This window comes from Lichenostomus cassidix, chromosome 4, assembly GCF_008360975.1.
Source record: "Lichenostomus cassidix isolate B80296 chromosome 4, HeHo_3.0, whole genome shotgun sequence".
In the NCBI taxonomy this organism is placed as follows: Eukaryota; Metazoa; Chordata; class Aves; order Passeriformes; family Meliphagidae; genus Lichenostomus; species Lichenostomus cassidix.
In genome coordinates this window covers 35,917,931-35,934,535 of record NC_139484.1, presented here as the reverse complement: position 1 = coordinate 35,934,535, position 16,605 = coordinate 35,917,931, and the positions used below count along the sequence as shown (strand labels likewise).

General features: G+C 36.3%; 1 protein-coding gene across 3 annotated transcripts in view; it reads left to right on the top strand.

Moving 5' to 3' along the window:
- Positions 1 to 16,605, top strand: part of GLRA3 (glycine receptor alpha 3) — a 91,328-nt gene that overhangs the window by 44,911 nt on the left and 29,812 nt on the right. For all 3 annotated transcript variants that reach the window (XM_085058696.1, XM_085058697.1, XM_085058698.1), the window contains 2 exons: positions 5,282 to 5,505; positions 8,356 to 8,438. In XM_085058696.1, the coding sequence (XP_084914822.1) occupies positions 5,282 to 5,505; positions 8,356 to 8,438 (307 nt within the window). The remainder of the gene's footprint in view (positions 1 to 5,281; positions 5,506 to 8,355; positions 8,439 to 16,605) is intronic.

Sequence of the window (16,605 nt, the reverse complement as noted above, 5' to 3'; positions counted from 1 at the left end):
ACTAAGCAATTGATTTAAATCATAGTTAATTTCTCTTTAACTGCTATGGTAACTCTTTGACAGATTAATGAGTTACAGTTAATAGTGGAGCACGGAGCTTGTTGCAATTTGTTTTCACTCATTAATTGAACTGTCAAACAGCATAGATATAGGCACCATCCTTGCTGCAGTTCAGACCTGTAATCAATCATAGAATGTTGAGAGGTTGGAATGGACCTTAAAAAAAAAAAAATCATATAGTCCCAATGCTCCCTGCAGGGACACCTCCCACTAGACCAGGTTATACAGAGCCCCATCCAACCTGCCCTTGAACACTGCCTGGGCTGGGGCATCTACAGCCTCCCTGGGCAACCTGTTCCAGTGCCTCACCACCCTCACAGTAAAGGATTTCTTAACTCAACCTGCTCCAGGCTGAACAGCCCCAGCTTCCTCACCCTGCCTTTGTAGCCGAGGTCTTCTTTTCTTCTTATCAACTTTGTGGCCCTCTTCTGCACTTGCTCAAACAGTTCAATGTCCTTCTTATTCTGAGAGCACCAGAATTGTACACTACTCTGGTAATAGCACAAAAATGTAATAAAAAATAAAGAAGCACCTTATTTGCCACAATAAATAAGACCAATGAAAATATCACCAATGTTTGTTAACATGATAAGAAAAATATGAACCATTTCAGTTCAGTCGAAATTTATTAACAGTTAAGGAAAAATATTCTTGTCCTTAGATATAAATGTTTTCTCACTCCCCTCTGATATATTTACAGAAGGCAATGACACCATAAATGAAGTCATAATACAAGTCCTTTGCATTATCAATTTAAAGAAATCCGACTTTTCATGCCTACTCTCACAGAACTGACTACCCTGTCCAGTCCTGTTTCATCCTTCCCTGCACCATCTTTTATATATTCTTTTGCACAGGTGAGACTGCACCATAAATAATCTCAGTAATGATGGAATTCTGACTATTAAGCATGAGAAAATACAAGGGAATCCTTCAGACTACAGAAATTATATTTGCATTTCTCAAATGTGAGTGTGAATTCCAAGGTGCTTGTCCTACTTTGATTTTGCAATGGCATTGGTAACCTACAGGGAAAATTACTTTACAATTTGAGTGGCTAACTTAAATTTAAGTATTTGAGTTTCTATAATGGAGAAGTTTCATCAAAGGCACATTAAAATCATTAGCCTGATAGCTTTTGGTCCATTCTGAAATTTTCAGCCGTGTAAAGGAAAACTAGAAAATTCATCAGTTTATGCAAAGTAATTAATTACCTAAACTGCAGCCATGCTGCTTAAGAACAGTGAACAAATTTAAAATGGAAAGATGTTATTACCACAAAGTACTACTATGCCACGGGGCATCCTGTCTAATTATACCAGTCAAGGCAGCAATAAAAAGTATGTCAAGTTGCATGTTTTACATAGACTGAGACTGAGACAGTAACTTTAGAAAATCTCAGCAGTCAAAATTAAAACTATTAATGTTCTGCAACATAAAATCTTTTCTTGTACAGCAGTGAGAATGAGCTTTCATTACAAGTGTCATAGTTAACAGATGAAGAAAAAGTTTTCCGCAAGAGCAATATTTGCTATAGTGACTCATGTTTACTCCTTAACAGTGTTCTTTCCAGGTTAAAATCTTACAGTGAATTAAAATAAGTGAAGGAAGAATCATTTGAATACATTATACAAAAGACAAGTCTAGATTTCACTTAGAAGGATATATTAGGCAAAATTATCATAGTGTTTTGAATGGCAACAGAAAGTTTCTGTAATTTATGCATGAAATTCTGAAGACTTGGTTCAAATAACAGCATACAAAAATTATGAGAGCAGGTGATATTCAATGTTCAAATGAGGGGCATATTTTGGAATCTGTCTCTCAGATATAGAAGGATTCCTCATGCAGTGCATATTAAAAATGCATTAAAGAAATAGTGAGAATTAGGAAATTAGTACCTTGAGGATTTGAGCAAAAGTCTCCATAAAGTTACATTCTGTGTGTTATGGTAATACAGCTCTATCTGTAAAAGTATAATGAAGTAGAAATCAAATTATTCTGGAAGCATAATGAATTAGAAATCAAAATATTCTGGAAGAGTCTCAGATTTCACAGTGTGATAGAAATTGCTAATCAAAATGCTAGTACTGGAGCCCATAGTGGCCTCAGCCTTGGCATGGACAGCAAAGAGCAATTACCTGATCTCCAATTCTTATTTTATTGAGCCTTGTGAAGCAGATGAACAGTATCCTGACCCTCTGAGAAAGTTCACTGTGTGGCTAAGGTTTTGAAATATGATGAAACAAGTGAAACCCATGCAGCACTCTTGTTCTGTAGAATCAGGGTACAGCAGCTGTTCAGACAATGGCAGCCTTGAGGTTACAGATGAGGCTGTGGAAGTCACCACAAGTTAAATGATGATTTCTCCCTTCCCTCAAGGAACATTTCTGTCACAGTTATTTGAATTAGGAATCATCCTTTCAATCAAATAGCACATGAGAATAGGGAGACTCTTGTAGGATAACAAATGCATTCAGGCAGTTTGATTCTGGTGTCTGTGTTTGCATTAAACAAACCTACTTGTTTAAGCAGTTAAGCCTTGTGCTCATAATGTGTAATTATAAACTGAGATGATGAATACTTGTCCTTCATAAAATAGCAGTCAAACATATCTCTTGCCTTTGGTTAGATTAGGATTTTTTTAGTGAATAGTGAGAGCCAATTTAAGTCAGGCTTCAAGGGAGAGAACAATGAAAAATAGCTCCAGTTGCTTCAGTGAGAAGCTTAACCAGGACTTTTTTCATCTTAAAAGCTGGAAAAAATTTAAACCTACAAACTTTATTCATACTGACATACAGAATAACTTAATATAGTCTTGAAAAGATTCCATCCTTTGTCATCCTCTATTTTCCTTTTTCGTTTTGACTTCCTGCCATGCATTTTTCACCTGCTCTGTCTCACACGTATGAGGAGACCTTTACTCTGCAACTAATCCTGTCCATAGACTCTTCATATTCTACTGAGAAAAGTAAAGTAAATAGACAAATCTGAGGTTACATAATTTAAAATATAAAGCTTGGGTTGGGCTGAAGGGCAAAGTCCTGAGAGCTGCAGTGCTCTCATCCAGTGCCCCAGGTTTAGAGCTAATATTTCCTTCAATGCCAGGACTGCCCATGCTGGGAAAGGCAGTGGAGCCATCAGTGCTCCCACATCCTTCTTTTTCCTGTCCTTTTGATTTTGTTCAGCAGCCTCGAATGGAAACTGGTAGTACATGTTGTTTGGGATGTCATTCAAAGAAATAAGGATATTTCAGGGGTTAATATTCCCTTTTACTAGAAGGCAACAAAAATATAGTTCTGTGAGCACTGAGGCACAAGCTTGTCCAAGAATTTTGTCTTACTTTAGAAATACACAAAAAATACAGGCTTGTTTCTACATCTGTAAAGAACAAATCCCTGGCTCTGGTTTCATCACATCATGATGTTAATTAGGAAAAATACCAACAGATTCTCATAAGAACTTTTTATGGCTTTTGAGGCTGTCACTACCCATGATGAAAAAGAAAGAAAATGTCTTTCAGTCCTTTCCTGAAAGGGGTAAGGGTGTGTTTGTGTGTGTGTACAACAAATTAACTAACAGTTTATTTCTTTAAATAAAGCAGTTGATTAACAAGTCCTATGCATTTAATGCTGCATGCTATCATTTGGTCAAAGAGCCTTTTTCCTGTCTGCTGGAAACAGAATTAATCTGAATTAATTAATCTGAGTTAATTTCATTCTTCATGTGTAGTTTTCCACTTACTTTCTTTGTCGTAAAAATTGTTAATGTTATATGAACATAAAATTAATTTCTGGAGCTTTCTCTATACTATTTGCAATATTTTCAATTTGCAGTACTTGGTAAGCATGTTTTTAGCATATTTGGCTACCCTTATTCAAGATGAGTAATTAAATTGACAAAAACAGCAGGATGCTGAAGATATGAAAAACTGTTTCTCATGAGTAGATGCTGCATATTGAGGTTCCTGTTGTCCTTTATTATGTCTGTTAGCATAATTCTTCCTACTACATGTCTGCATGTTCCGAGTTTCCTAAGGGCAATATTGATAAAATGCTGGATTTTTAACAGTAGCCACAATTTCCACAGCAGTGGGGTTTTAGCTAGTTAGTTTAACCTATAATAACTGGTATGCATAGTTTTTGGCCAAATTGTATTGCTCAGCCCTGTACACTTCATTTTCCATCCTGACTCAAAAAGTTTTCTTGTTAAAACTAATTTCCATCATCTTTTATAGCCATAAACAAGTGATTTTTTTTTACTATTCTTATATTCAGAAGAGTCTTGTAACCATTTCCTCCCTGCAGCTACCCTATGTTTCTATTTTATTTTTTTCATTAATGCAGTTCAAATAATGAGGAAAATCATATTATGGCCAATAAAAGAATAGTTCCTATGCCCTTATGCTCAGTCTCAGTTCTATATGCAATTAAATGATATGCTAATATTCACCTTTATTTAAAAACAAATATTTTAAAAGTGGTAAAATGGTAAGAAAGTGTGGAGCCATAAATACATGTATGTATGACAGAATGTATGTTCAGCTCCAAAATGACGTCCAGAAGTTTGAAGCACTCCACTCATCTTTTCCATAAAAACACTCTTGATTAAGAAAGGACTGTCTGTAGAAATTAAGATGACTCCACTTGTAACTAATTTATCATAAAGACTTATACGATCTTCACTATATTTGAAGAGTGGAGAAACATGTGCCCTCAGACTGCTATACGGCACGTTACTGCTCACACAATGCTTAATAGGGAGCTGAGGCACAGAAAGCCTATGTGGGGGGTCTAAAACATGTAAGGATTAGAGAGAGAAAAAAAAAATTAAATTCCCTCACAGTGGGACAGATTCTCACTGACAAAGAGGAGGAAGTGGGAATGCCCGTGCTGGGAGTTAGACAGAAAATGATAACCCCATAAAACTGGTTTCACGCTTCTCATTTCAATTTTACGACAAATTTGTGATGGGGGTAGAGTTATATGAACTGTACATGGAGGTTGGATTTCCTTATTTTAGGATTTTTTTGATTGCCCTGAAATTCATATTTATTCTTATCCATTGTGTCCCCAATAATGCAAATAGGTATCATTCTGGCATTCAGCTAAGTAATTCTTTTGTCATCCACAGATGGACAGGGGATTACATGGCTAAGAAATGAAATAAAAGCTAAATCCCTATGCTTGATAAAGCTTTGCTTGTTTTCTCTTTTATTCAGGATTACCGAGTGAACATCTTTCTCCGTCAGAATTGGAATGATCCACGCCTTGCATACAGTGAATATCCAGATGACTCTTTAGATTTAGATCCATCCATGCTGGATTCAATTTGGAAACCTGATTTGTTCTTTGCTAATGAAAAAGGTGCCAACTTTCATGAAGTTACAACAGATAATAAGTTGTTGCGGATTTTCAAAAATGGAAATGTACTTTATTCCATCAGGTGAGTCTCTAATCTAATGATTTTTTCTGATAGAAGCTCAAAAGTATAACTAGGAGTTGCTAAAACATATATTTGGTTGCTAGTCCTGCAGAACTTTGATCTGTGTGTTTCGAATACAGGATTTGGTCAATGTTACAGCTCATTGTCAATACTAAAATAGAAGATGATCCCTCATTAGGCATACACATAGTAAAAATAATAAGAAAAGTGTCTTTCCCATTTTAAAGTACAGCTACTGAGCCTAGAGGAACTAGGACACTGCACAGAGCAAACAATTCCTGTAGTATTATAATCTGAGTTGGCCTATGTATGAGTTTCACAGTCTGTAGCCTCCAATGCCATGACAATCAAATGTTATTTCTTTTTCCTCTCTTTGAATATTGCAGCTGCACTTCAACATGAAAACATGGCCTGTTTGAAAAAGTATAACATTTAGAGATTAGTCATTTGCTGCTGGAGATGGAAAGAAAACAGGAAAGTAAATTTTTGAAAAGGTTTTAAGCTGAAAGCAGTAATCATAAGTATTGACAAAATCTAATTATCACACTTCTCTTCCCACCACTTTCTTTTTAATACAGACATCCATAGGCACTTTGCCACTGCCTTCAAAAACCCAATCTAATGACAAACACATTGGCTATAAGAATGCTAATGCCTCACTAGACATGGTATAGAGTTGGTATCGAAGCAGTGACTCACTTGTGCAAAATGTCACTCTTTTCAAAATAAATATGCTATTGCCCACTTAGTGTTTTGCTCTGCATGCTTTTGTGACACTGAATTAATGGGTAATTAGACTCTTTGAAGAGATATCAGGATACTGTAAACAGTTTGTATACTGCAGAAAGAGAAAATGCTTATGACTTGCATCTATGTGTCAGTGGCAAGAGAGTCTCCTTCCTCCTTCCCTCCTTCCAGTGCGAGTAGGCAGCACTTTTTCAAGCTTGCACAAGGAGAAAGGGTTGGGTTAAAATTCTTATGAGCATTTCATATCCAAAAAGAGGTTAGTCTGCCACTCTGGGAACATAATCAATCTTCAGTGTCACAACATTTATTCTGTCACTAGAAGCAGAAGGAAAGCAGGTTAAAAGGATTCCTTCTCTGGATTCAAGTAGAAAGTAGATCTAAATCAATTATCTGCAAACTGAGTCACCCCAAGAGACACTGGCAGTTGTTCCACTCTAATCAAGTAATTCCCTGCCTTGCCCTACTGCTTCCTAATACACACAGCACAGAGTATAGAATCCACCACTTAACTAAAAGAAGTTTGGATTGCAGCTCCAATACAATTCAGACCAAGTTTGTGGCCACATGAAATGGGGTGAAAAACCCCAAACATGAGAAATATTATAATATTAAATTATAGAGGTGATGACTGTGATGAAAGAAAATATGGGATAGCTCCTGTATTTCTTATGAAGCCAGAAAGTTTATATTGCCGTGATTTAATTAAGAACTAGTACAGTATCTGAAACAGATTTTAAATCATATCATTGGCATATAATTTAGTTCTTCTGTTCATTTGAGTGAGGTAACCTTTTAATAAGGAGAGATATCATAATTGCTAGCTTGTTGATATTAAAAGAAAAAAATAATAGAAGTTTCTCAGTTCGCTTCTTTCTTTCATCACCTAATGTCTGCTCATCCCCTAATTGCATTGGAACAATTCAGACAAGAAAATTATGGAAAATTACTGTTCCTGACTCATTGAATACTTAATATAAAATATGAAAATATTACTGAAGCACAAAGTAAAGCCCAGGTGCCTCTGAAATTACTTGCCATATTACCAACCTACCAGCCAGAATTTGCATTTGGGACTATTTTTAATAGCATGGGAAAAGGGCCTGGGCCTGACTGCCCTCCATACACTCTCCCTGTGCAGCTCTGTCGCTGGCTGGCTAAACAGAAATTATGGCAACAATGAATCAAGGAGGTTTGGTAAGCAAAAAAAATAGGTAGAAAAAATATACAGCAGTACTTGCCACCTACTGCCCAGTTCCCTTTAGCCCCAGTGCCAAAAACAGGGGAATGGGTTCAAGAGAGGGGAATTAGAGCACTGCCCTGCTAAACAAAGCCTTCTGTGTAGGGAATTGAACTGAAGCTTCTCAGGTTTTTGTAGGACATTCTGTCAACTGAACTGATTAATGAAGATAAAGTCATGGCCCTGAAAGACAAATGGATACCCAGACATGGCCAGGGAGGGAAAAAAATGTGTCTTTATCTCTTATATATTCTTCTTTCTGATTCCTCTGAGAAGTATGACTCTAAAGATAAATTAGTGTATATATTTAAAATACAAAAATACCTTTTTTGCCTATAATTTGCAAAGAATTCCATAGGAAGTATTAGGACTAATGCTCATGCACAGCTACATTTCAAAATGACAGTCATATTTCAGTCCACTATCAATATCAAAAAATGTTTCTTTAAACTTTTTGTTGACATTTTAGGACAACACTTAAAACTACTTTGCCACCATGATTTGCAGCTGACATATGTTATGAAATTCTTGCAAATTTGGGTAAGTTTTATGTCAAGGATGTGAAATACTGGAGCAGTACAATTCTGCTGTAGCACAAAAATGCACACTTGCTGAATTCCTTTAGATTTCTCATAAAGTTAGGCAACCCTACAGAAAAAATTTGTTTTCTGAAAGCCTGTAAAGTTTTTTCCGTGCTGTCATACTCAGCTGAGTTAGGTTCAGCTGATATAGACCCTTTTTAAGAGTTTCCTATTGAAACACGTATTCTGTTTCTAATTACTTCCACTGTATTCATGCATTCTTCCTGCACAGTTCTATGGTGCTTTTTTGGGTATAATTTTAATGGGGTTTTTTTGTTCTTTCAGATTGACTTTAATTCTTTCCTGTCCGATGGATCTCAAAAATTTTCCCATGGATGTGCAAACATGTATAATGCAGCTGGAAAGCTGTAAGTTTGCGTAATGTATTATCCTATACATACTTTTGCAGGGATTACAACAGCTATTCAGGAGGTAGGAAAACCATTTGAAGTGGTAGAAGAACAAGTTTTCCAAATGAATCTATTTTATCAAAAGAATCTGTGAAATATACATGGTTTTAAGAAGAAGAGGTTAATTCATCCCTATTTGCACTGAAAATCAAGAGTTTTGTGTAAATCTAAAGCTACCACTAAACTTAAGTACGCGGTGCCAGTTTAGCTTTAAACAAAATTTCTGCATTTAGTGTTTCACCATAGGTCTTCCCTGTGTTCACACATACAGGAGGTGAGAGCAAAAAGGAAACATAACAATAACTTAAGGAAGCGGTTCATAGGATTTTAGGTGAAATATAATTAGCATTTTCTAACCTATCAAATATCATACTTAGCCCTTATATATCCCCTATATTGTACATCTCCCTTGATATCTTGCTTCTTAAAAGAGGATGGAAAGTGTCAATCAGCCATGCCATTTCAAGGCACAAACACACACTCACAAATGGACAAACCAACTGTTCTGTCTGATGCATTATATTATTTTCCTTTTGATATGAAGTATTTGGAAATTGCTGTTTCCCTTAAAATGAGAGGTCTTTGAAAGAGAGTCCTAGCAGAAAAATCCTCCTAATGATGCCAAGAACAAAAATAAAATAAAGCATTCTTTGAAGCTTTGAGAAATCTGAAGTTTGTGAAAATTAATGACAGGGGCAAGATATTTTAAGAAATATCCATCCAAATATCTAGATTTACAGTTTTAGGGCCAATGAGTGAAATATTTCAAAAATAAAAGAATTGTGCATATAGAAAGAACATAATTGATTATTTTAAATGTATCACAGATCAAAACCACAACACACATAATTTGATTAAAGTACCTCTTGGGTTTTTCCCTCTTTTATCGGAGGAGGGAGGTAATTATCTATCAGTCAGTATGTCAGAACTGTTTGTTGCATGGTATGCTTTTATAAAAAATTGCAGGGTGAGTATAAAAGCCAGATCTATCTTTTATTACAATGGACAGATGGTAATATTACAAAGCAGCCTTTCAATATGAGGGCAACAGCTGAATCTGACAGCAGAAATTTTCTTGACTAAAATGGAGAAATCGTTATTTGCTGCAAATGTCAAGGAATTTAGGACAATATTCTATATCCATGATTTAAGCAAAACTGCACAGTCAACCTGAACAGATGATCCTACTGATAACCTATGTCACCTTGTATAATTAATGTGACTAAACAAAAGGTTAACATGAAGCAGTTGCATCAGAGTACATGCAGATGGCAGCTATACTCATTAAATACAATTATGTTTCAAAGAGAAAATATCATGGTGTTTGACCAAACAAGCAAAAGGTATAATTAATAAAATGTTTTAAAAAGTTATGAAATTTTTGCTTTAACAGCTTCATAAAACTCAGCTGCATTTTTCCTCTCTTTCAGCTGTTTTGAGGACAGGTCAGACAACCACTGAGCATTCTTGAACCAACACACATATGGTTTGCTTTATAGCAACCTTGCAGGAGCCCACAGTTCCCACAAACTGCACCACAGGGAACCAACATTTATTAGTTGAATAGCACTGTAGATGTTCTACTGTATTTTCCAGCAGAACATTTTTCACTGAAATCTTGGTTTTAGTCATTGAGCTTAGTGGGAGTAAATTCCCAGCTGCACATTCACATGGTAAAAAGAAGCAGTGCTCACAAAAGAAGGGCTGAACAAAATACAAATGAGTGCTTCAAATTCTTTATTCACACAGAAAGATCAAATTTGATTTCATAAGGAACTTACAAGTAATAAAGCTTTCCCCATATTGCCTTGTCTAATTCTATTTTACCCGTAACTTCAGACACCAGAAAACAGATTACGGGAAAAGAAGATGGCTTGAGGCATGAAGTTTGTAGCATGTGGGACCTCTGGCTATGTCTGATAGCAGAATAACCAGTTACGTTTGCAAGAATAAGGCAGAAGTTCCCTGAAATTATTTTGGGACAGAGCCAAAGCAGATATGTACAGTGACCAAAGTTCCAAGATCCTAGACCTTTGAGAGCAGGAATTCACCTGTCCATAAACAGTTTCTCTCTACAGAAAGGACAGGAAAGGAAATAGACATCTTGGAAGTGTTACAAAAAAAAAATCTACATGCTGGGCAGAATAGTAATTAGGCAAAATAATAACAATTTTTAAAAAATTAAAATTAAAAAAAAAAAGGTTATATGAATGCGAACTCTGACCAATGTCCAAAACTTAGAAAAGCGTGAGCAGAAACATTCAAATTCCTGACTCTCTGGCTAAGAAAAGGCATCCAATTCTATTAAAAATTATAGGAAAAAAAAGGGTGATGGCTGCATTTGGCATTTTCCCAGGCTTCACATCAAATCTCCTGAGGTAATATAACCCTGAGAGCCTGAGTCCATCCAAGCAGCTCTAATTTCTAGGCCTCAGTGTCATACCCTGCTCTGGCTGTCTGCCTTGCATTTTTTGGTGCACAGTGAGACAATGTAAACAGAGGGATCAAAGCACTACCCCTGGTGGTTAATGCCTTGTCTGGGGAAGTGGAAGACATTTGGGTTCAAAACAGAGAACAGAGTCCTCTCATGTCCTGCGTAAATGATCTGACCACCAGGCTATGTTATAAAAACCAAAGTGTTTGCAGGAGCAAAACAGCAGTATCCATGCTTCCAGATGTTTCTTTTTGAAGTGGTGATCATTGCTGTTTTTTCCACTGAGTGCCAAGTTGTGTAGGAGATTGTACATTACGAATTTACAAGGCCCATTTATCTCACGGTTTCTGTAAACTGTATCTGATCTTGCAAGCCTTGCTCCCACATGTGTCACTAAGCAAATTAGACTGAATCACTCATCTTTTTTTTACTCATCTTACCACTGGGTTGCAAAGACTGACAGTTACTTATAAGAAACAGATCATAGGTTTTGTCTCTGCTTTAAATTATAATTTCTTTTAGTACTAGATACTTTCCTTCAATAGTGATAGTGTTGCTCCATCATAGAAAAGTCTAAGACAAAAATTCATGTATATTTTCTTCCCTAATGGTGTCTTTATTTTTAGCTGGCTCATGTAATGTTTTTTTCCCAAGGTCAGTCTAACCAGCTGGATTTGCCCCTGGTAAAAGTACTTCATTTATATCATGAAGTGTCTGAAAAATATTTAAGTGGAAATCTCTTCTATTTTTAAAGGATTTGTTTTACCCAGTGATTTCTCAGCAACTAGAATGAGCTGCTTTTTTATCTTAGAAAGGGAGGAAATAAAAATGCACATATGAAATAATCCCCTCTACATCTCAATGCCTTACACCAGGGCAGCCTATAGGCATGTGGGATAATTTTAGTTTTATTCTGCTTCAATGGGATACAAAGAAATGTCAGCTAGATACATATTTATTTCTGTGGCCTGTCTTCCAGGAAAGAAACGTTTTTCTTTCAAGTGCTAGATCTTGTTGTCTTTCTTTTTCAAGTTTCACTTTTACCTCACAGCATTCCTTTATTCATAAATTACAGTTATAACTTTATGTGACATTTAATATTACTGAATTTTCAATGAATATTGAAAATACTTACTCAGTTACAAAAGACAAAATGTGCTATGGAAAGCAACATAAGTAAGGTATAAAACACTTTCTTACCTTATAATTTTAATTTGATGCTTCTTATTAAACAATGATCCTTTTCCCCCCCTTTTGATTTACGGAGGCTTTTTAGTCTTTCTAAGGAATCATGCTGTTGTCTCCTGTATTGTTGAAGAAAATTCACTCTGTACTACATGATGCTAAGTTGCACAATTTCTTTCCCCCCAGTCTCTAATTTGGAGATTGTACAAGTAGAAGGACAGGTATGCAGGCTGCAGCAGTACAAGCTAATGCATTACAGAAAATTATGTGCACATTTTTCCTTTCCCAGAACAGAACAAAGACACCATAAGAAAGATAAAATAATTGGAGTGTATTTTTTATCTGCCGGGAAACCTCAGGTCTCTACCCGAATGACAGAAATTTTGGACACACTAGGTCTGTGTGTCTGTGCCAGAAGGTGTAGAAGCCATACTGCTTCTCTCCTTTCCTTTTCAGTACCACAAAAATTATCAACTGCTCATGCTGTGGTTTGTATTCTGCAGATGCGTGACTGAACCTATTGTGTCTATCTGAAGTGAGACATGACAAACAGCCACAAAGATCAAGATACTTGCAGTCTTCATCTCCTGACCAATGCAGGACAAAAGGGCAGTAGTAACTGTACAACTGCTGCTGACATACAGAACCTGGTATAAAAGTGATAGCTGAAAATCTATAGGCTTCAGTAAGGAATAGTAGGTTTGAGAGATGTGCTGGAGCACTGAGCTCAAATGTTATTCTTTTCTGAAATTCAGGCTAAGAAGAATAAGCCTATAACTCCCCAGGGAGAGATTCCATCAGAACAACTTAGAGGGCAGTGCAAGGGGCAGACACTTTACAAGCAGCTCAGAAGTACATTGAATAAAATCCTGATTTCTTGGAGCTCCAGCATAAATTTAGCCTTGAAATGAATCGCAGCTCATTTTTGAAGCTAATATTTTTAGTGAGTAATGCAGAAGAATTTATTTTAACCTCAAGCCAAAACCAGATTCGTTAGCTTTGTCATATCTTCCCCCTGCTATGTTGCTGGGAATTTAGGGCACAATTCAAATGTCTGTCCTGCTCTTAGCAACAGTAATGTGCAGGCAGCCCATCCTGGAGGCAAACTGATGGGATGCCCAACAGAAGAGTAATGGAATAACTCTAGTCAGCATGACTGTAGTCCTTGCCTCAACTGCATACCTAAAGAACTGATGGGTTTGCTGACTAAATCCAATGTTACATTTGGACCTGTACCTTACTAAAAGTTAAAGAAATGAGAATGGAATTTAGATCAATCACTGGTATCAAAACGTGAAAAATAAATTCTGTAGCTGAACTAAACTCTCTTTTACAAAAAAGCCTGATATTCTGCTCAGTTGTTTCATGCTATACATGTGTCCATTTATTGAACCTGAGGAAAAGAGCTGGGTTTTAATATACCTGTAGGCATTTTTAAATGACACTAGGGAAGCACAACCTTCCTGTATTAAAACAGAATGAGTAAAAAATTTACAGGATATATGGATATTCAGCTGGATCACAGGTTTGCTCACAGCTTGGAAAGGTTTGTAAAAGGTAGACAAATTTAGTAAATAAACACTTTTTCAGCACATGTGAAAAAGGAGTTATGTTAGAATCGCCAAGACAATGTGGGTTCAAAGGTGTAGAGTCTCTAAAGGCATAGCTGAGCTGCTTGCCTTAAATAACAACCTGTTTTTCTGTAATGGAGTAGTCCTTAGAGAAGCAGAAGAAGAGATGTTAGAAACTTCAATAATTCTTCAAGATATACTTGGTGGATGTTCGCTGTCTTGTCTGTGAGATAATAGGTTTTTGATGCCTACCACTGGTACTGAATTATCTACAATAAAATCTTCCTACTCGTAGCATGCAACTGATATAAATAGCTTCCAATAAGCTCTATAGAGTAATGTGGACTTACGTGGTTTGAATGGAACTCTTTATTTAAGGCAGGCTTTATTCCTATACTTTCAAAATTTGATGAATGAAAAGGTGTTTTTTATTATTAATGGTAGTGTTTAAACAAACCCTAAACAAACAAAGATACAATCTAATTCTTTCTTTCAAGGACCTCATATAAGTGTTGATAGCAACTTGTCAACACCATTTTTCAAAAGATAAGTTTTTCTGTGAAAGATGAGTCAGACCAAGGGAAAAGTTTGTTTTTTCTTTTCCAGACATGGTAGATGCCCTTGCTACTTAGAACTATTTCAGCAGGATCACATTATTTTTTTCTGCAATTTTTCCTGGAACCTGGTATTGAAAATGCTGAAAATTTTCACTCTAGCTAAATATTTTTCATTGCCATCTAAAGGCTAAAGTTACTATGTCTGTCTTGTCCACCATCCGCCAGAGTTTTGTATAGATTAGATCAACTGAATAAAATATCAGTTCAATCTCATTTTATTTTATGTCCAGATATTCAAAACCCTCTATCAACTATTCCAGGCACAAGCCCTGAGAACCACTTTTCATCAATGCCTTATCTCTTCCACCTTCTCCCTCTGTATGCGTGACAGACTTTCACTGTAACACAATACCAACTCTGTCACACATCATTTCCTAGAGCAAAATTTCTGCAGGCCAAATCCAGGTTTGCCAATTGTTTCAGGCCCTCCTCCCTTCCAGTTAATTCTAAATTCTACTTAGTTTGTCATATTCATCTCAGGCAGAGCTCTCAGTCTACCAGGATATGCTTCATTAGCTAATCACCTGGAATGACTTCAGGCTCCTAATAATGACTTGTCTCTTTAAGAGGACTGTTTGCAAAGAGGCTACAGTGCCATGCATTCACACAGTTCTTGAGTTTTCCTGAGAAATATTCCCTCTGGCAATCTTCTCCTCCTGGGATGATATTTTTATCATATAATTACCAACCATTTACTGCCTGCTTTTGCATTTTAGATATGCAAGATCTCAGACTTTGGGCTAATAGAGTATTAGTGAAACCTAACCAGTCCTGTAACTTCTGAACACCACTGTTCAAATACAACAAGGTTTTTGCTGTCCTTTGTTTATAATCCTATGATGATGCCACTTAGATTTTGTATAATTAGTAGTGTCTTAATAGAATTAAGTAAGAGCAAGTACTGCATAGTAGCCAGACAAAAAGAAATACATTGCTAACCGCCCTCTTCTTCAGCCACAGCAGCTGGTTTGTGTCTCATAAAACACAATTTGACAACTCTACTTCCTTCCTCAACCTTCATTCATTCGTGGCTTGCAAACCCAAACCCCAGCACACTACATTTCAGTGACAGAAGTCTTTATTAACCCACCTGATTTAATTTAGGTTGGCCTGGTCTTGAAAACCATGCAAGATTATTGCCTCCATTGCTTTCAGCTATTTTATTCATGTAGAATAAAAGATTCACTTTTTGCACCAGTGAGCTGCACCCTAGGTGCATTTAATAAACTGCCTAGGCTAGTGACTGACTGTCCTTTTTTCAACAATAAAATTTAGCCACTAGGAATTTCCTACATAAAATTGTATTTCCCAGACACTGGTTTTAAAAATATCTGGTAGCAATTTATAATGATCACCCACACCACCTCATAGTCAAAAACATAAAAACTTCCGTTTTAATGAGAGGCTGAATATCGTGTTGGGTTGCATCAAATCCAAATAAGTAACAGATATATATGTTCTGCTCATGAAGCAGCAGCAAGAGAGCTGCTTTATGTGAGCTGCTCACAGTAAAACTGAACAGCGAGACTGAGCAGCCAGAATTTTAAAGAATAGGGATAACCATCATGTAGCAAAAGTTTACCCTGAAAGGCAAGTGTTAGCTAAATGTTAGCTGCATAGGAAATATGATTAAATGTTACCTTTAATATTTTTTGCTAATCTAAAAATATATAAATAAACTGCAAAACTCATCACTCCATTAATATTTGTCACATTAATATGGACTTCTGTGACATAACAAATGGAAGGAGGAGGATCTAGAAACATCAAGAACGTAGGGCTTCTGTAGGTGTGAATCCAAACTTGCAAAACTACAAAGCATAGGATTCCTCATTCTATGTCATTACTGCAGACTGGTTTCTCTAATTCCTCAAATTCAGGGTCCTAGATTGTGCCAATTCTCCTGCCTATTAGTTTCTGTGTGTTCAGAATTTATGGACCTAACAGCACAATTAAGACACCATTATCTTCCTAATCCCTTAGAGACCTTAAGGAGAAATCTTGCTCTTTACAACTATTACATATTTCAGACCAGTTCTTACAAGCTGCATAGTATGTCTAAAAATATAACTACCACATATAGCACAAGCTTGTAATGTAACCAGACATCTCTTCAGAATAAAGTCTTCACATTTCAAGGCCACAGTTTACTGCTCCATTTGCACAATGCAAACCGTGAAGTGGACCGTACAACTGCTCAGATATTTTATCTCATAAATCATTTGGAAAATACACTCAGTGTATTTCTAATCTTCACAAGCATACCAATATCAGTAGCAGGCATTTAGATTTTTAGTTAAATTTACGAAATTAATTAC